The 13,022-nt window shown below is 45.2% G+C and overlaps 1 protein-coding gene across 2 annotated transcripts in view; it reads right to left on the reverse strand.

Annotated features, from left to right (window-relative positions):
- Positions 1-12,708, reverse strand: part of KIF26A (kinesin family member 26A) — a 154,929-nt gene extending 142,221 nt beyond the window's left edge. The window contains exon 1 of one of the 2 annotated variants that reach the window (XM_083167058.1): positions 11,800-12,708. In XM_083167058.1, the coding sequence (XP_083023184.1) occupies positions 11,800-11,934 (135 nt within the window). In that variant the 5' untranslated portion in view covers positions 11,935-12,708. The remainder of the gene's footprint in view (positions 1-11,799) is intronic. The other variant, XM_083167060.1, reaches the window with a different exon arrangement.
- Between the last annotated feature and the right edge of the window lie 314 nt (positions 12,709-13,022).

Raw genomic sequence — 13,022 nt, forward strand, 5'->3', positions numbered from 1 at the left:
GTTGGGCCCCGGTAAAAATAAAGTGGATGTGGTCACCAGACCAGGCGTGGCCTTTGGGAGGGGGTGTGGCCACATCTCCGCTGGGAAAACAAACCTGTCATTTGTACGGGGTGGTGGGTGTGTGCCTCCACTCACACACAGAGGGAGAGAGAGGACAGGTTGCTGCTGCAACTTTCTCTCTCCCCAGCTCAGCACACTGAACAGCATGTGCTGAGCTGTGGAGAGGCTGTGCTGTGGTGACAGCCTGTCATCTCTCTCCACACTGCAGGACACGGGCCCACCCAGCAGATCCAGGCCTGAGTAAAAAGTCGTCCCCCCCCCCCCCTCTCGATGCCACTGGGTGTGTACCTAGGCATCTGGGGTGCTGTGAGGTCCATGACCACATCAAATTGTTTATTTATCAAAGTGAGGCAAATCCAGTGTTAGTAGCTATCAATCAAAAAACATGTGGACAAACAAAAGCACAACCGTAGCTAAACCTAGGGATCACCAGGAGGCACCATTTATTTAATTTAACATTTTTTTCTAAATTGATCAATAAAAAGCTTTTGTCCTAGGGGTGCAGTGAAAAGAAAATGATGATATTCTAAGGTGCATCAATTCACGAAAGTTTGGGAACCAATGGTTTAATCCTTTACACGCAGCCATCTGATTTTGCTTACTATGGAAATATACTTTATTTAAAAATCAAAATATTTATGTGCCTCAGCTTATTATCTTTATTCATAAAAGGCTAACTACGCCTGACCACTAGAGGCCACCCAACAGACCAAATTGCTCCTTTGTTTGCTAGATAACAGAAAGTGAAAGCAATTTTTGCAGGGACACTGGTCTGTTTGAAACTTGCTGGGTATGGAGAGAGGGAGCTGTGAAGACAGAGATTGGAGGTAGGAGGAGATAAGGACTGGAGGGAGGGGTGGAGAGTTCGTGGGCTAAAAACCGTCACAGCTCAAAGTGAAAGTAAAAACTGTCACAGCTCAAAGTGAAAGTACATTGAAGAAGGGCTTTTTAACTAGTAAATGGTATAAATATATGATGCAATAAAGGCTCATACACCAGTATCTGTGTAAGGAACCTTCATTGGTGTAAACGGCATGAACGTATCTACAGTAGTAGCAGGGTTGAGGTGCACAGATGCAGGGGGCCACAACGTACACACTGCCCACAATACATATCACTCCATCAGCGCCACAGAAATCACAGGGCCAAAGGCACGGGCTCTATGATTCCTGGAAATCAGCACATGTGCCATAGAATGAATCAGTGCACCTCCCAACATTGGCTGAACCCAAGCAGGGACACTTGCTGAAATTTGGCCAAATGGCAAGGGGCGTAGCCAACAAATCGCTTCATTCCCGCGAGGCAATGCCCTGTTTTGCAGCTGTGGGGGCATGGCCAGCGGCTCAGAGCCAGCAGCCGCTCTGCCTTTGGGAATAGTTTCCATTGGAAGGATATCTGGAGTGCGAAGAGTGATCCATATGGATCCCTACATCTCCTCTGTCTCGAGCTGTGCATATGCACAATTAGTACTTATTTATTTTATTTATTAACAGTTCGTATCCCAGCGGTGACAATGCCAACAGCTTCATTCCCACAGTTAAAATCCAAACGGTTCTAAGTATTTAAACCCTACTGCTAACTCCTCCCCTTCCCGGCAGCCTTACCCCATCCGGATCCAAATGCAGATTAGCCCTAACCACCCCTTCTCATTATAAACACCTATCCTCCACTTCCCGCAGCCTAACCCTAACCTCCGCATACTGCCTAACACTAACACAAACCCTATAACTTACTGTTGGGATCTGCCTGGATTCTGACAGCCAGGATTACAATGTCGGTATTCTCACTGTCAAGATCATGAACACATTTCATAACACCAGTGCAACATAATTATGCATAGATGATCAGAGTTTATGGTGGGAAACGGCGGTTTACCACCAACCGTAAGGTTAATTAAGGACAATCTTGTGGTTGACCTCAATTAACCTTAGGCTTGCAGTACATTGCTGGTTCCCACCATATACTCCTAAAAGCTATTTTTCCCATAGTAACCTGTGATAGCTGCATGATTGACAGGCCATCAGGAGGGTGCTACTACATGGCACTCCCTGATAGGCTGCTGGATGTCATGTGGAGGCCTGGCATTAGTGGATGGGAATCAATGTATGTAATATACAGTATGTCCTTTCTTCCATTTGGAAGTGGGATTTCCGTTTTTCTATCTTTAACCCTTGGGTGCCTACATGGACTAAAAAGGACTGATCTAAACAGGAAATAGGTGAGTATGTTTTTTTTTGTTTTTTTAAACAGGTCATTTAAAAAACATTTTTTTAACTCTTTCTTTATTTTTCCCAACATAAGCATGTACATCACTGCTCTGTGAGTGATTCTGCCATAGTAGGAAACATGGGAGTTTGTACCTTCCCGCATCCTATAATAATACACTAATTCAGCTTTAACCAAATCAGTGAATCTGGGCTGTAATTATATGGAAACGTGAGCTGTCTCCTGTATGTGCATTATTCCTGTGTTCTTGTACTGCATTGTTATCTATAGGAAGACTTCTCAGCAGCTACAACACATTTCCTGGTGGGCTGGATGTCTACATATGGCATCTGGGGATTCTTAAGATACAGTGACTGGAGCAGACAACAGCTGAGGCCAGCTTCAACGTTATGGAGATCTTGGAGCCTGAGTCCTGGCCATGGATATTTCGTATCACACACAAAGAAAACATGAGAGATTGTGCAGTCTTTATTTGGCCTCTGCCTGTCTCCAGTCCTTCAAACTCACCAACTCATGTGTTATTCTTGAGAAACGGACCAGGTAGCGCGAGCAAGTCTGGCTGTCAAACACTGGGAGCAACTGATTACTCAGCTAATCCCAAGGAAGGGGGAACGTGTGCATGTTTGAAAATCTCAAAGATTTACTGAGCAGCAGCTAAACCCTTTGAGTAAATAGGTGGTTCTGGCATCTGACCTCTCTAAAGTGAGCTCACACAGAGGATTCCTGGTGACAATGGCTTCCAGCTTTATAGGCAAGATTTAGCCAAGCTTGGCGGGGATATACTGTAGCAAGGTGACATATGGTTTTTCCTAATCTCATCATTCTTCATTATAAAAGATTTTATTCCAGGCGGTATCTGTGGCCCATGCAGACAGGCAAGAGATCTGGGTGCATGACCCAATCCCAAAATTATTATTATTATTATACAATAATAATATTATTATCTTCATTATGGCCTGATTCGTCATTCGTCCCTGATGTTTGGGGATTGCCAATGCGTGATTATGCGTGTGCACAAACTTTGGGAGCAATCGCTTCAGCGAGTTTCACACTGGCCCAGCTATTGGCTCCAGGAAGGGAGAGCCGGGGGGCGGGCAGGGTGTGGCAGTAGGGGAACGCCCATCATTTTTTTACATCAGCGCCCGCCCTGATTAGCGGCCGGAATTACTGAAGGGGAGAAAAATCATTCATTGGTTAGTGACCATCACATGATTTATCTCCCCTTCGCGAGGGGATTATTGTCGAGTACACATACTTACATACGTGCAGTCTAGAACTGAATCAGGTACAAAAATCGAATGAGCAAAACAAGAAAACATGGGCCTACAGTACAAGATGATGCAGGACAAGTACATGCTACAGAAACATTGCTGATTACATGACCACAGGTGGAAATACCATTGGTGCAGCAGGTGCATTGCACAGGGGCCCCTGAGGACTAAGGGGCCCTTTGCTGCCCAGACCAGGAATCTGCAGCTGCGCAAGTCCTGTTCTGCGCGTCTGCAGAATGGGCATTGTGATTGACACCTGTAGTTCACCTCTATCATTGTTTGATTGACAGGCCTGGCATTAAAAGGGTGGGAGAAAGGCTGCGTTCCTCAGAACAAGGTGTGTTGCCCCTTTTTCTGGGAGATGAGAGACAAGGGTCACCGGCACGTAGACTTGCTGGTCTGCACAAGCGGAGGTAGGGGAGCCATGTGGGACATCACAGCCTATGGTCGCAGTGTTGGATCCCTGATTACGAAGGTTGGTCGCAGAGCGGGGATCACATTGACATGCAGGAGGTATCGCTACTACTGAGACCAGTCCTGAATGTCCCTCCTAGAACTCAGCGCTGCTGATATGTAGCTTTGAACTAGCATTCAGATCTGAATAAGGCCCTCAATCCAAGAACATATGCAGTGCAAAGAGGTGCAAAAGATCCATTTCACGCTGCATCCGGCATTGCATCAGCCCCAATGTGTGTTTCCGCATAAACCAATGTGATAAGGGTTTAGGGTCCGCCGAAGACCCCACATTGCAGATTAGCAGAGACACTGACTGACGGGGTTAATGTCTGCCTGCTTGCCATCCTGATGTACCAACCAAAGCATACCATCCTATGGGGTCTTTTTATTTACGGAAGTGCAGGTCTTTAGAAGCGAGTTGTTGCCCATAGCAACCAATCCGTCCCTAGCTATTATCTTCTAGGCAGAGCTAGATAAATGGGAAGTAGAATGTGATTGGCGCTATGCGCAACATCATCACTTAGTAAATATAGCCCTATATGTCACAGCCAAAAGAAAGGTAATTTGGTTTCCTCTTCACAAACTCTTCTGTCGCATTGGTAAATAGACAGCCAATCAGCTCCTACCTGTCATGTCACAGTCTGTGTTTGAAAAATGTCAGACAGGAGCTGATTGGCTGGTGGTTTATCACTCTCCATTTTATCACTTTTGAAGCTTAGTGCATCTGGCCCAATGTCTGTGCTGTTTCTCATATTCGCTTTCTCTGTCCTATTCTCTGGACTCTTCTGCTGCCTTACACACTACCACGGCTGAACCCACCACACTCACGGACCACACAAATAACACATCCCACTTCCTTCCACTGACTGCCTGCTCCATCGCACTCAATTTTGGGCTCTGCTCAAACCATGTCACCTGCTTACATTCAGCCCTGACAACCCACATGCCAAGCATCACGGTCAAATTAATTTCCTCTATCGCCATACACCGCTCTACAGCCTCCTCTCTATTACACACTCTCTGTCTTCTCCCACTCGTACTTCTCTAAAGGCCCGTACACACTGGGCGACTTTTTGTTGTTTGAGCTGCTTCCGGCTCAAAAGCCACCCAGTGTGTACGGGGCAGCGATGAACAGTGAGCGCGCTCCTGCATCATCGCTGGCCCCGCCACTCATCTGCTGGCATTACCTGCAGATGAGCGACAGGGGTGGACGGCTTTCCACCCCCGGGAAAAGTGATCAGAAGGGCGTAAATCACTGAGTGTGTATGCATCGAGCGATTTTCAGCCCACCGATTTTCCCCATCATTATTGTGCATACACGCTACCTCTCACATGCCCATAGATGATTCTCTATCTGTCTGGACAATGGATTTGCGTGCAACTCTTCATCAGTCTCAAAGACACCTTCATGATCCTCATCAATTTACAACATCAATAGAACAATCCTCCTCTCCCCTCACACTGCTGCTCGGCTTTCACTGTCTATGCTTATCAATCTCAGTCATTTATGCATGATATCTTCTAATGCCGCACAAGCAATACATTGATTCCTGGGTTAGTCATTGCATTGACCATGGTTGGGAACTATTTCTGGTGCAGCAGGCAGGGGCCAGGTTGAACCTCCAACACCTTATTCATTCCCTCCCCCCTCCCCCATGCTTATCACACAGCAGACTCCTGGAAAGTTCTATAAATCCACTGTGTATGTCCCAATCTCCAGGTGGTGGAGCTCCAGTATTCCTCAATGGTGTTGAACCATCTGCAAGGGAGCCAGCTATGGTTTTACTGATCAATGCTCATTCCCGCTTGACAGTATAGTAGGTTGTGCGCATACCTCCCAACTGTCACGATTTTAGAGGGACAGTCCCGATTTTCGGGTACTGTCCCGCTGTCCCACCCGCGGCAGGCATTGTCCCGCTGCGGGGGGTGGCAGTTGGGAGACCCCCCAATCTAGTAGAATAGACGCTGTGCGCATGCGCACAGCGTCTATTCTCGTATGAAAATGAGGTCGCGGCTAATTAGCATAAGCCGCGCCCTCATTTGCATACGCCCCGCCCCCTTTTCGGGCGCTCGAGTGTCCCTATTTCCTCCGGCCAGAAGTTGGGAGGTATGGTGCGCCAATAAGAGTGTTGGGTGGAGCCAAGCTAAAGCATCTTACTAACTGCTTTGGGACTCATCTTCACTTTGATGTAAACCCAATCCCCTGTCAGTCACATCGGGGGACCGAGAATATTAAACATGTTTAAAAATTCTCATCTATAAGTGTCACGACCTACGTGCAATCATTATGTCTATGAGACGGTGAATTTGTTTAACACAGCAGCACAGATGGACATAAGACATTGAACTCTTCCAGGGGTTATCAAACTCGGTCCTCAGGACCCCACACAGTTCACATTTTCCAGTCAGCCGCCAGGTGCACAGGTGCATTCATTACTCATTGACACATTTTAAAAGATCAACAGGTGGTGCTAATTATTTTCACCGGAGATTCCGTGAGGAGACCTGCAAAACATGCACGGTGTGGGGGTCCTGAGGACCGAGTTTGAGAACCTGTGAACTATTCTACTGAACAACAATATAAACACTGACACAAAGTAAAGTCTGTAAAAGTTTTTAGCAGTCTTTCCAAGTGTAAGCTCCAACAGGGCAGGGACTGATGTGAATGATTCACTATTCTCTCGGAAGCGCTGCACGGTGGCACGATCCATACAAGCAATAATAATAATACTGGATATTACTGCCAATGATTTGTATAAATCGTTCACATGAACTATTAGCGGCACGACTCACCCCCTGCTTCAATCTGATAGGTCTGCTCTTAATCAGAGCACACCCACGTGGCTGACATCACTCCCAAAGGAGGATGACAGACATGTGGTTCCAAGTAGGCCCTGGCACTAGTTTTGCCTACAATTCTACATACACGAACACACACATATAAATATATATAACTCACAAATGTGGTACTCCCATCATTTCAGCTAACCAACACACACACCTATATAGGGGGTGTGTGTGTGTGTGTGTGTGTGTGTGTGTGTGTGTGTGTGTGTGTGTGTGTGTGTGTGTGTGTGTGTGTGTGTGTGTGTGTGTGTGTGTGTGTGTGTGTGTGTGTGTGTGTGTGTGTGTGTGTGTGTGTGTGTGTGTGTGTGTGTGTGTGTGTTCTAACCAAGACCAGGATCTGTACAACATCCAAACCAACATGATAATATTTATCCCAACTGATCCTTTGTTACATTGTATCATATTGTTTGTAGTAGCAAACTATTATTTGTAACACTTGTGTAATAATAGCACACCTTGTTTAGATTCAATACATGTAGAATTTAATAAAACAGAATATTTATGCACATTAACCTCTCACGCTCCGGCGTACTATTTAAGAGCTTACATGACTGTTATTTACATGGAGTATATAGGAAATTATTACTTTTTAACCAGTTATTTTTTCTTTAAATCTTTTTATTTCAAATGTGAACACATGGGTGTCTAGAACAGCGTCAGCCTTAGCCTCCCTCTCTATTTATCTGGAACGGCAGCGCCATCTACTGCTCCAGCGGAGGAATGCAGTCCCAAATCCCCTGACACTCCTGGAAAGTTCTTATGCTCACTGATTTTGTTCCGAGCTAACAGAAGATGACAGTCTCCAGTTCTACCCCAGGGAAAACCATCTTTTCAAGCTTCACGTTCTAATGGAACTGCACTCACTTAGTAGATAAAGAATCATTTAAAAAAAAACAACCTTATAAACACTTAACAGTGCCTCTATTATATATATACAGATAGATATTTTATTATATACCATTTCTTATATAGCGCACAAATATTCCGCAGCGCCCTGCCCCAGTGGAGCTTACAATCTATATCCCCTACCCCATTTACATATGTGACCACACAGACATTCTAGGGTTAATTTGGCCTACCAGTATATTTTTGGATTGTGGGAGGAAACCGGAGTACCCGGAGAAAACCCACGCAAGTACGAGGAGAACATACAAACTCCGCACAGTTAGGGCCATGGTGGGAATCAAACCCATGACCTCAGTGCTGTGAGGCGGTAATGCTATAACCATTACACCGTCCATATCTTTAGAAATGTTGGGTAACAAAGAGTTGCTGAGTAACGGATAAATAAACATTTTTAAAATGTAAACTACAGTTTAAATAAAGCAGAGACAGTTGTTGGGGACCCACAGGACCCAGATTCTGCTGCAGTTCCCCACTATACTTGAGAATAATCTATACATTAACTCTATAGACTAGTTATTCTATGTATTAGTTATTTGATGTGCCCCCATCTTTACAATAAAACTCATTATAGGGCTCCTGCGATGTTTTCTATGGTAGTTTCCCAATTAGGCAGCCCAGCATGGGCCCTGCTTGCTATATATCGCTGTAAGGCCTGCAGACCATGAGGCTTCTCCTGATTTGTCTTCAGATTAAATCCATCTCAGTGGGACAGTGATGGCTTCACACATTACACGGTCTGTTGCAGTCATTACATTTACGTCCCCTTGATACTTTCGCTATAAATAATACACCTGTGCTATTTTAAAGTCCTATCGCCTGTCCTTTTGTGTGGAAGTTTTGATTAGCATTCATTATTCAGGCACTCTCTGCTGCGGGTGCTCTGGAGAATATGACTCATTTTATTTAGCTGGGTGAGGGGTGTGTGTGTGTGATTTCCTATAGTGTGAAAATAATAATAATGTGCTATAAACTAAATATTGTGCATTGGTCAACCTGGGGCAGTCATGCTGTCACTGTCTATGGGATCTGTGAGTACCTAGTGCTCTTGAGAATTTGACTCATTTTATTAAGCTGGGTGAGGTGGTGTGTGCGGTTTCCTATACAGTGTTAAACTAATAATATGCTATAAATTAAATAGTGGGCATTGTCTTTAATAATCAACCATGGGGCAGTCCTGCTGTCACTCTCTATGGGATCTGTGAGTACCTGGAGTTTAAAGAATCGGAAATAGATAATGAGACACTCCAGTTCTGCTCTTGTAATGCCCTAAAGGCGGAGGCAGCAGCACTGAAGGGGTTAGCCACAGCTATTAACATTTTATCTCTTTTACATCCAATACTGCCTCTGTCTTCTGCTTGACTTCTTTCTGAGTGCACCCAGAGCCTAGACAGCGCCTCAAGTGGACAGTTCTAAAAGTGCAGCCTCACACTGGAATTCAGATGCAGATAGTAATCCCAGGAGTCTGTTGCAAGACTTCGATATGGGAGGAGGTGTATAAATAATTCTATCGGCATATCGCTGCACATGGATATAATTGTTGTAGCTTTTTGTTAATGCCAGTCCTAAATCAACCATTTTTAAAGATATTGTTTAAAACCCAATACATCCATGTGGAGTGTTGCCTTTTTAAAGACAGGAAATCCTACAGGATTTATGTTATATTAAACCGAATACACACAATGGCTTAAATCCAGTACTATCCTTCTGTAATAATAAAGAACACATTGAAGAAGCCTTTCTGCATTATTCTCATGGATACTATGGAGCAGCTGCAAGGGAAAAAGTTGAGCGAATGATTTGCTGCTGATTGATAGCAGGGGGATCAGCACCGGGCACCTCCCTGTGGGTATCTGCTGTCAGAGATGCAAACTCTGCCTTATTAACTCTTGGCAGGGATAAGCTGATCTGCAGGGTGGCAGCCACACAACCCTGATCCCTCCGCTCTGCTTCCCAGGCTGCACTAACTTGCTAAATATTTGATGTCATTGAGGAATGGGTTCTGAGATCACTTGTTATCTGACAACAATCAGGGGCATTCATCACCCTGCTTAGAACTTAGCTAAAATGATGTATGATGAGGAGCTGTCTCCTGGTAAGCATACTGGCGTGGAACTACAAAGCCCAGCAATCCCTGCAAGCCAAAGAGCCACATCTTGCCCAACTTCTGCGCGATTGCATGTCGTATTGTGAATAAAATAGCTAGTTTCCTTTTAATGTCATTGCAGAACCATTGTCACTCCCATATACATTGACCATGCTGTATAAATCTAATGAAGTACTGATAACATGTGAAATGTAATTCTGCTTGTACATAACCATCAGAGAGAGCAGCCCATGTCAATCTATGATAAAGCTCCATAGTACTATTATGCTGATATACTGGTGGTTATGATGCTGCCTACTGGTTATATACTGTACTGGTGATGCTGCCTAGTACTATACTGGCAATCTACAGTGCTGGTAATCCTGATGCTGCCTAGTACTATACTGGCAATCTACAGTGCTGGTAATCCTGATGCTGCCTAGTACTATACTGGTAATCTACAGTGCTGGTAATCCTGATGCTGCCTAGTACTATACTGGTAATGGTGAAGCTGCCTAGTACTATACTGGTAATTTATTGTACTGGTAATGCTGATGCTGGCTAGTATTAGACTGGTGATATACAGGACTGGTAATGCTCATGCTGCCTAGTACTATACTGGCAATCTACAGTACTGGTAATCCTGATGCTGCCTAGTACTATACTGGTAATGTTGAAGCTGCCTAGTACTATACTGGTAATTTATTGTACTGGTAATGCTGATGCTGGCTAGTATTAGACTGGTGATGTACTGTCCTGGTAACGGTGATGCTGCCTAGTACTATACTGGTAATTTATTGTACTGGTAATGCTGGTGCTGGTTAGTATTATACTGGTAATATACGATACTGGTAATGGTGATGCTGACTAGTACTATACTGGTAAGTGGTAATATACAGTACTGGTAATCGTGATACTGCCTACTACTGTACTGGTAATATTCAGTACCGGTGATGCTGTCTAGTACTATACTGGTAATATTCAGTACTGGTGATGCTGTCTAGTACTATGCTGGTAATATACAGTACTGGTGATGCTGTCTATTACTATGCTGGTAATATACAGTACTGTTAATCCTGATGCTGCCTAGTACTATACTGGTAATATTCAGTACTGGTAATCCTGATGTTGCCTAGTACTATAGTGGTTATACTGTATACAGTACTGGTAATGGTGATGCTGCCTAGTATTATACTGGTAATATACAGTACTGGTAATGGTGATGCTGCCTAGTACTATACTGGTAATATACAGTACTGGTAATTTTATGCTGCCTAGTACTATACTGGTAATATACAGTACTGGTAATGCTGCCTAGCACTATACTGGTAATATACAGTACTGGTAATGCTGCCTAGCACTATACTGGTAATATACAGTGCTAGGAATGCTGATGCTGCCTAGTACTATACTGGTTATATACAGTACTGGTAATGCTGCCTAGTACTATACTGGTTATATACAGTACTGGTAATTCTGCCTAGTACTATACTGGTAATATACCGTACTGGTAATGCTGCCTACAGTAGTACTATACTGGTAATGCTGATGCTGCCTAGTACTATACTAGTAATATACCGTACTGGTAATGCTGCCTACAGTAGTACTATACTGGTAATGCTGATGCTGCCTAGTACTATACTGGTAATATACCGTAACTGGTAATGCTGCCTACAGTAGTACTATACTGGTAATGCTAATGCTGCCTAGTACTATACTGGTAATATACCGTAACTGGTAATGCTGCCTACAGTAGTACTATACTGGTAATGCTGATGCTGCCTAGTACTATTGCGGTAAAGCTACAGGGAACTGGGAGTTCTCCAGCGTGCGCTGTCCTTGGTGCTGAAACACTTGCAACAATTTGCCATGCCCTGGCATCCCCACCCATCTCCCAATTCAGAAACAGGGCACAGGGGAGGGTGAGGGGGGGTTACTCCAGCTACTCACCTTGCCTCTCCTTCTCAAGAGGTGACTGGTAAATCCAAAAATGATCTCCGAGTCCAAGCACAGTGCCCCCAGCTCCAGCAGGCTGGGGTTCTTTCTCTCCGGAGTGCTGGAATCAGATGTATTGTCACAAGCCATAGTTGGTTGTCAGCTCCCCCAGCTCCCTGAGCGATGCTAGAAACGTGGCTATCCCTCCATCCTGATGGGCTGTGCTGCAGGGTGCGTTCTCTTCTGTCCAGGAGCAATGCGGAGAAAAATCATTCAAGACCTCAGTAGAGTTGAGCGCACCTTGGCAGTGATCTCAGCGCCTGTGCACCACTCCCCTCAGTGTCCCATCACGGGTGCAGTGTGCCTGTGCCAGGAATGGTGTCCAACAGGACAGAAGTCCACCCAGATCCATCAGCAGCGTAAATGACTTGCAAATGCAATATATCCATCTGATCTTCCCATCATCCAGATCATCAACTCATCACACGCACCGACCCTACCTCTGCACTCATTGCCTTGCATAGAGGAGGGTGCATGCCATGTGCTGGGGGTGCCCAGCTCTGTCAGAGGGGCATGCAACCAGCCTAAGGCATGCATGCATTGATACACCTGAGGAACAGGACAGGAGCACTTTAAATGTTTGCAGTCCAATGCAAGAAGTTAGCAGATAGCCATAGACAGCGTTGATGTATGTGCATGGTAACGTTGGGTGCTTTGTATGAGAATGCTGGGACTATTGCAATACCTATGTCTGTGCAGGTTGTGGCTGTGCTGCTGTGCTGTGCTGTGCAGGAGCTGCCTGCAGTAATGTGCTGATATGCTATCTCTGTACAGTGTGCAGTCTATGTGCTCCCTTCACACCCAGCCCCTGATGTGCTGGGACTCCCAGGCAGAGGACAGCTCACTACACGACTGGTAATTGCTGGCTGTCAGCTCCCAGTTTGAAGAGCCAATCCCAGTGGGGCAGTCCTGTGGGCGTCACGTCACTGTCACACCAGCAGAGCCCCCAGCAGCCACTCCTGTCTCCCACCTCTATTGCAGAGACCCTTATTGGCAGGAGATGCAGCCCTGTCTCCTAACCTGCTCTCTGCAAATGAGTAACACAGTCTTCCTAGGAGGCACCGGAGAACGTGCCGCATGCTCAGCACAACACCTGCTATTTCCTATGTGTGACATGCGCCCCTTTATTCCTGTCCCTCTTTCTGTAGTGTCCGAGGGTGCTAAACCTTCTTTTTTTT

This window comes from Crinia signifera, chromosome 12 (assembly GCF_055691185.1).
Source record: "Crinia signifera chromosome 12, ASM5569118v1, whole genome shotgun sequence".
NCBI classification, from domain to species: domain Eukaryota; kingdom Metazoa; phylum Chordata; class Amphibia; order Anura; family Myobatrachidae; genus Crinia; species Crinia signifera.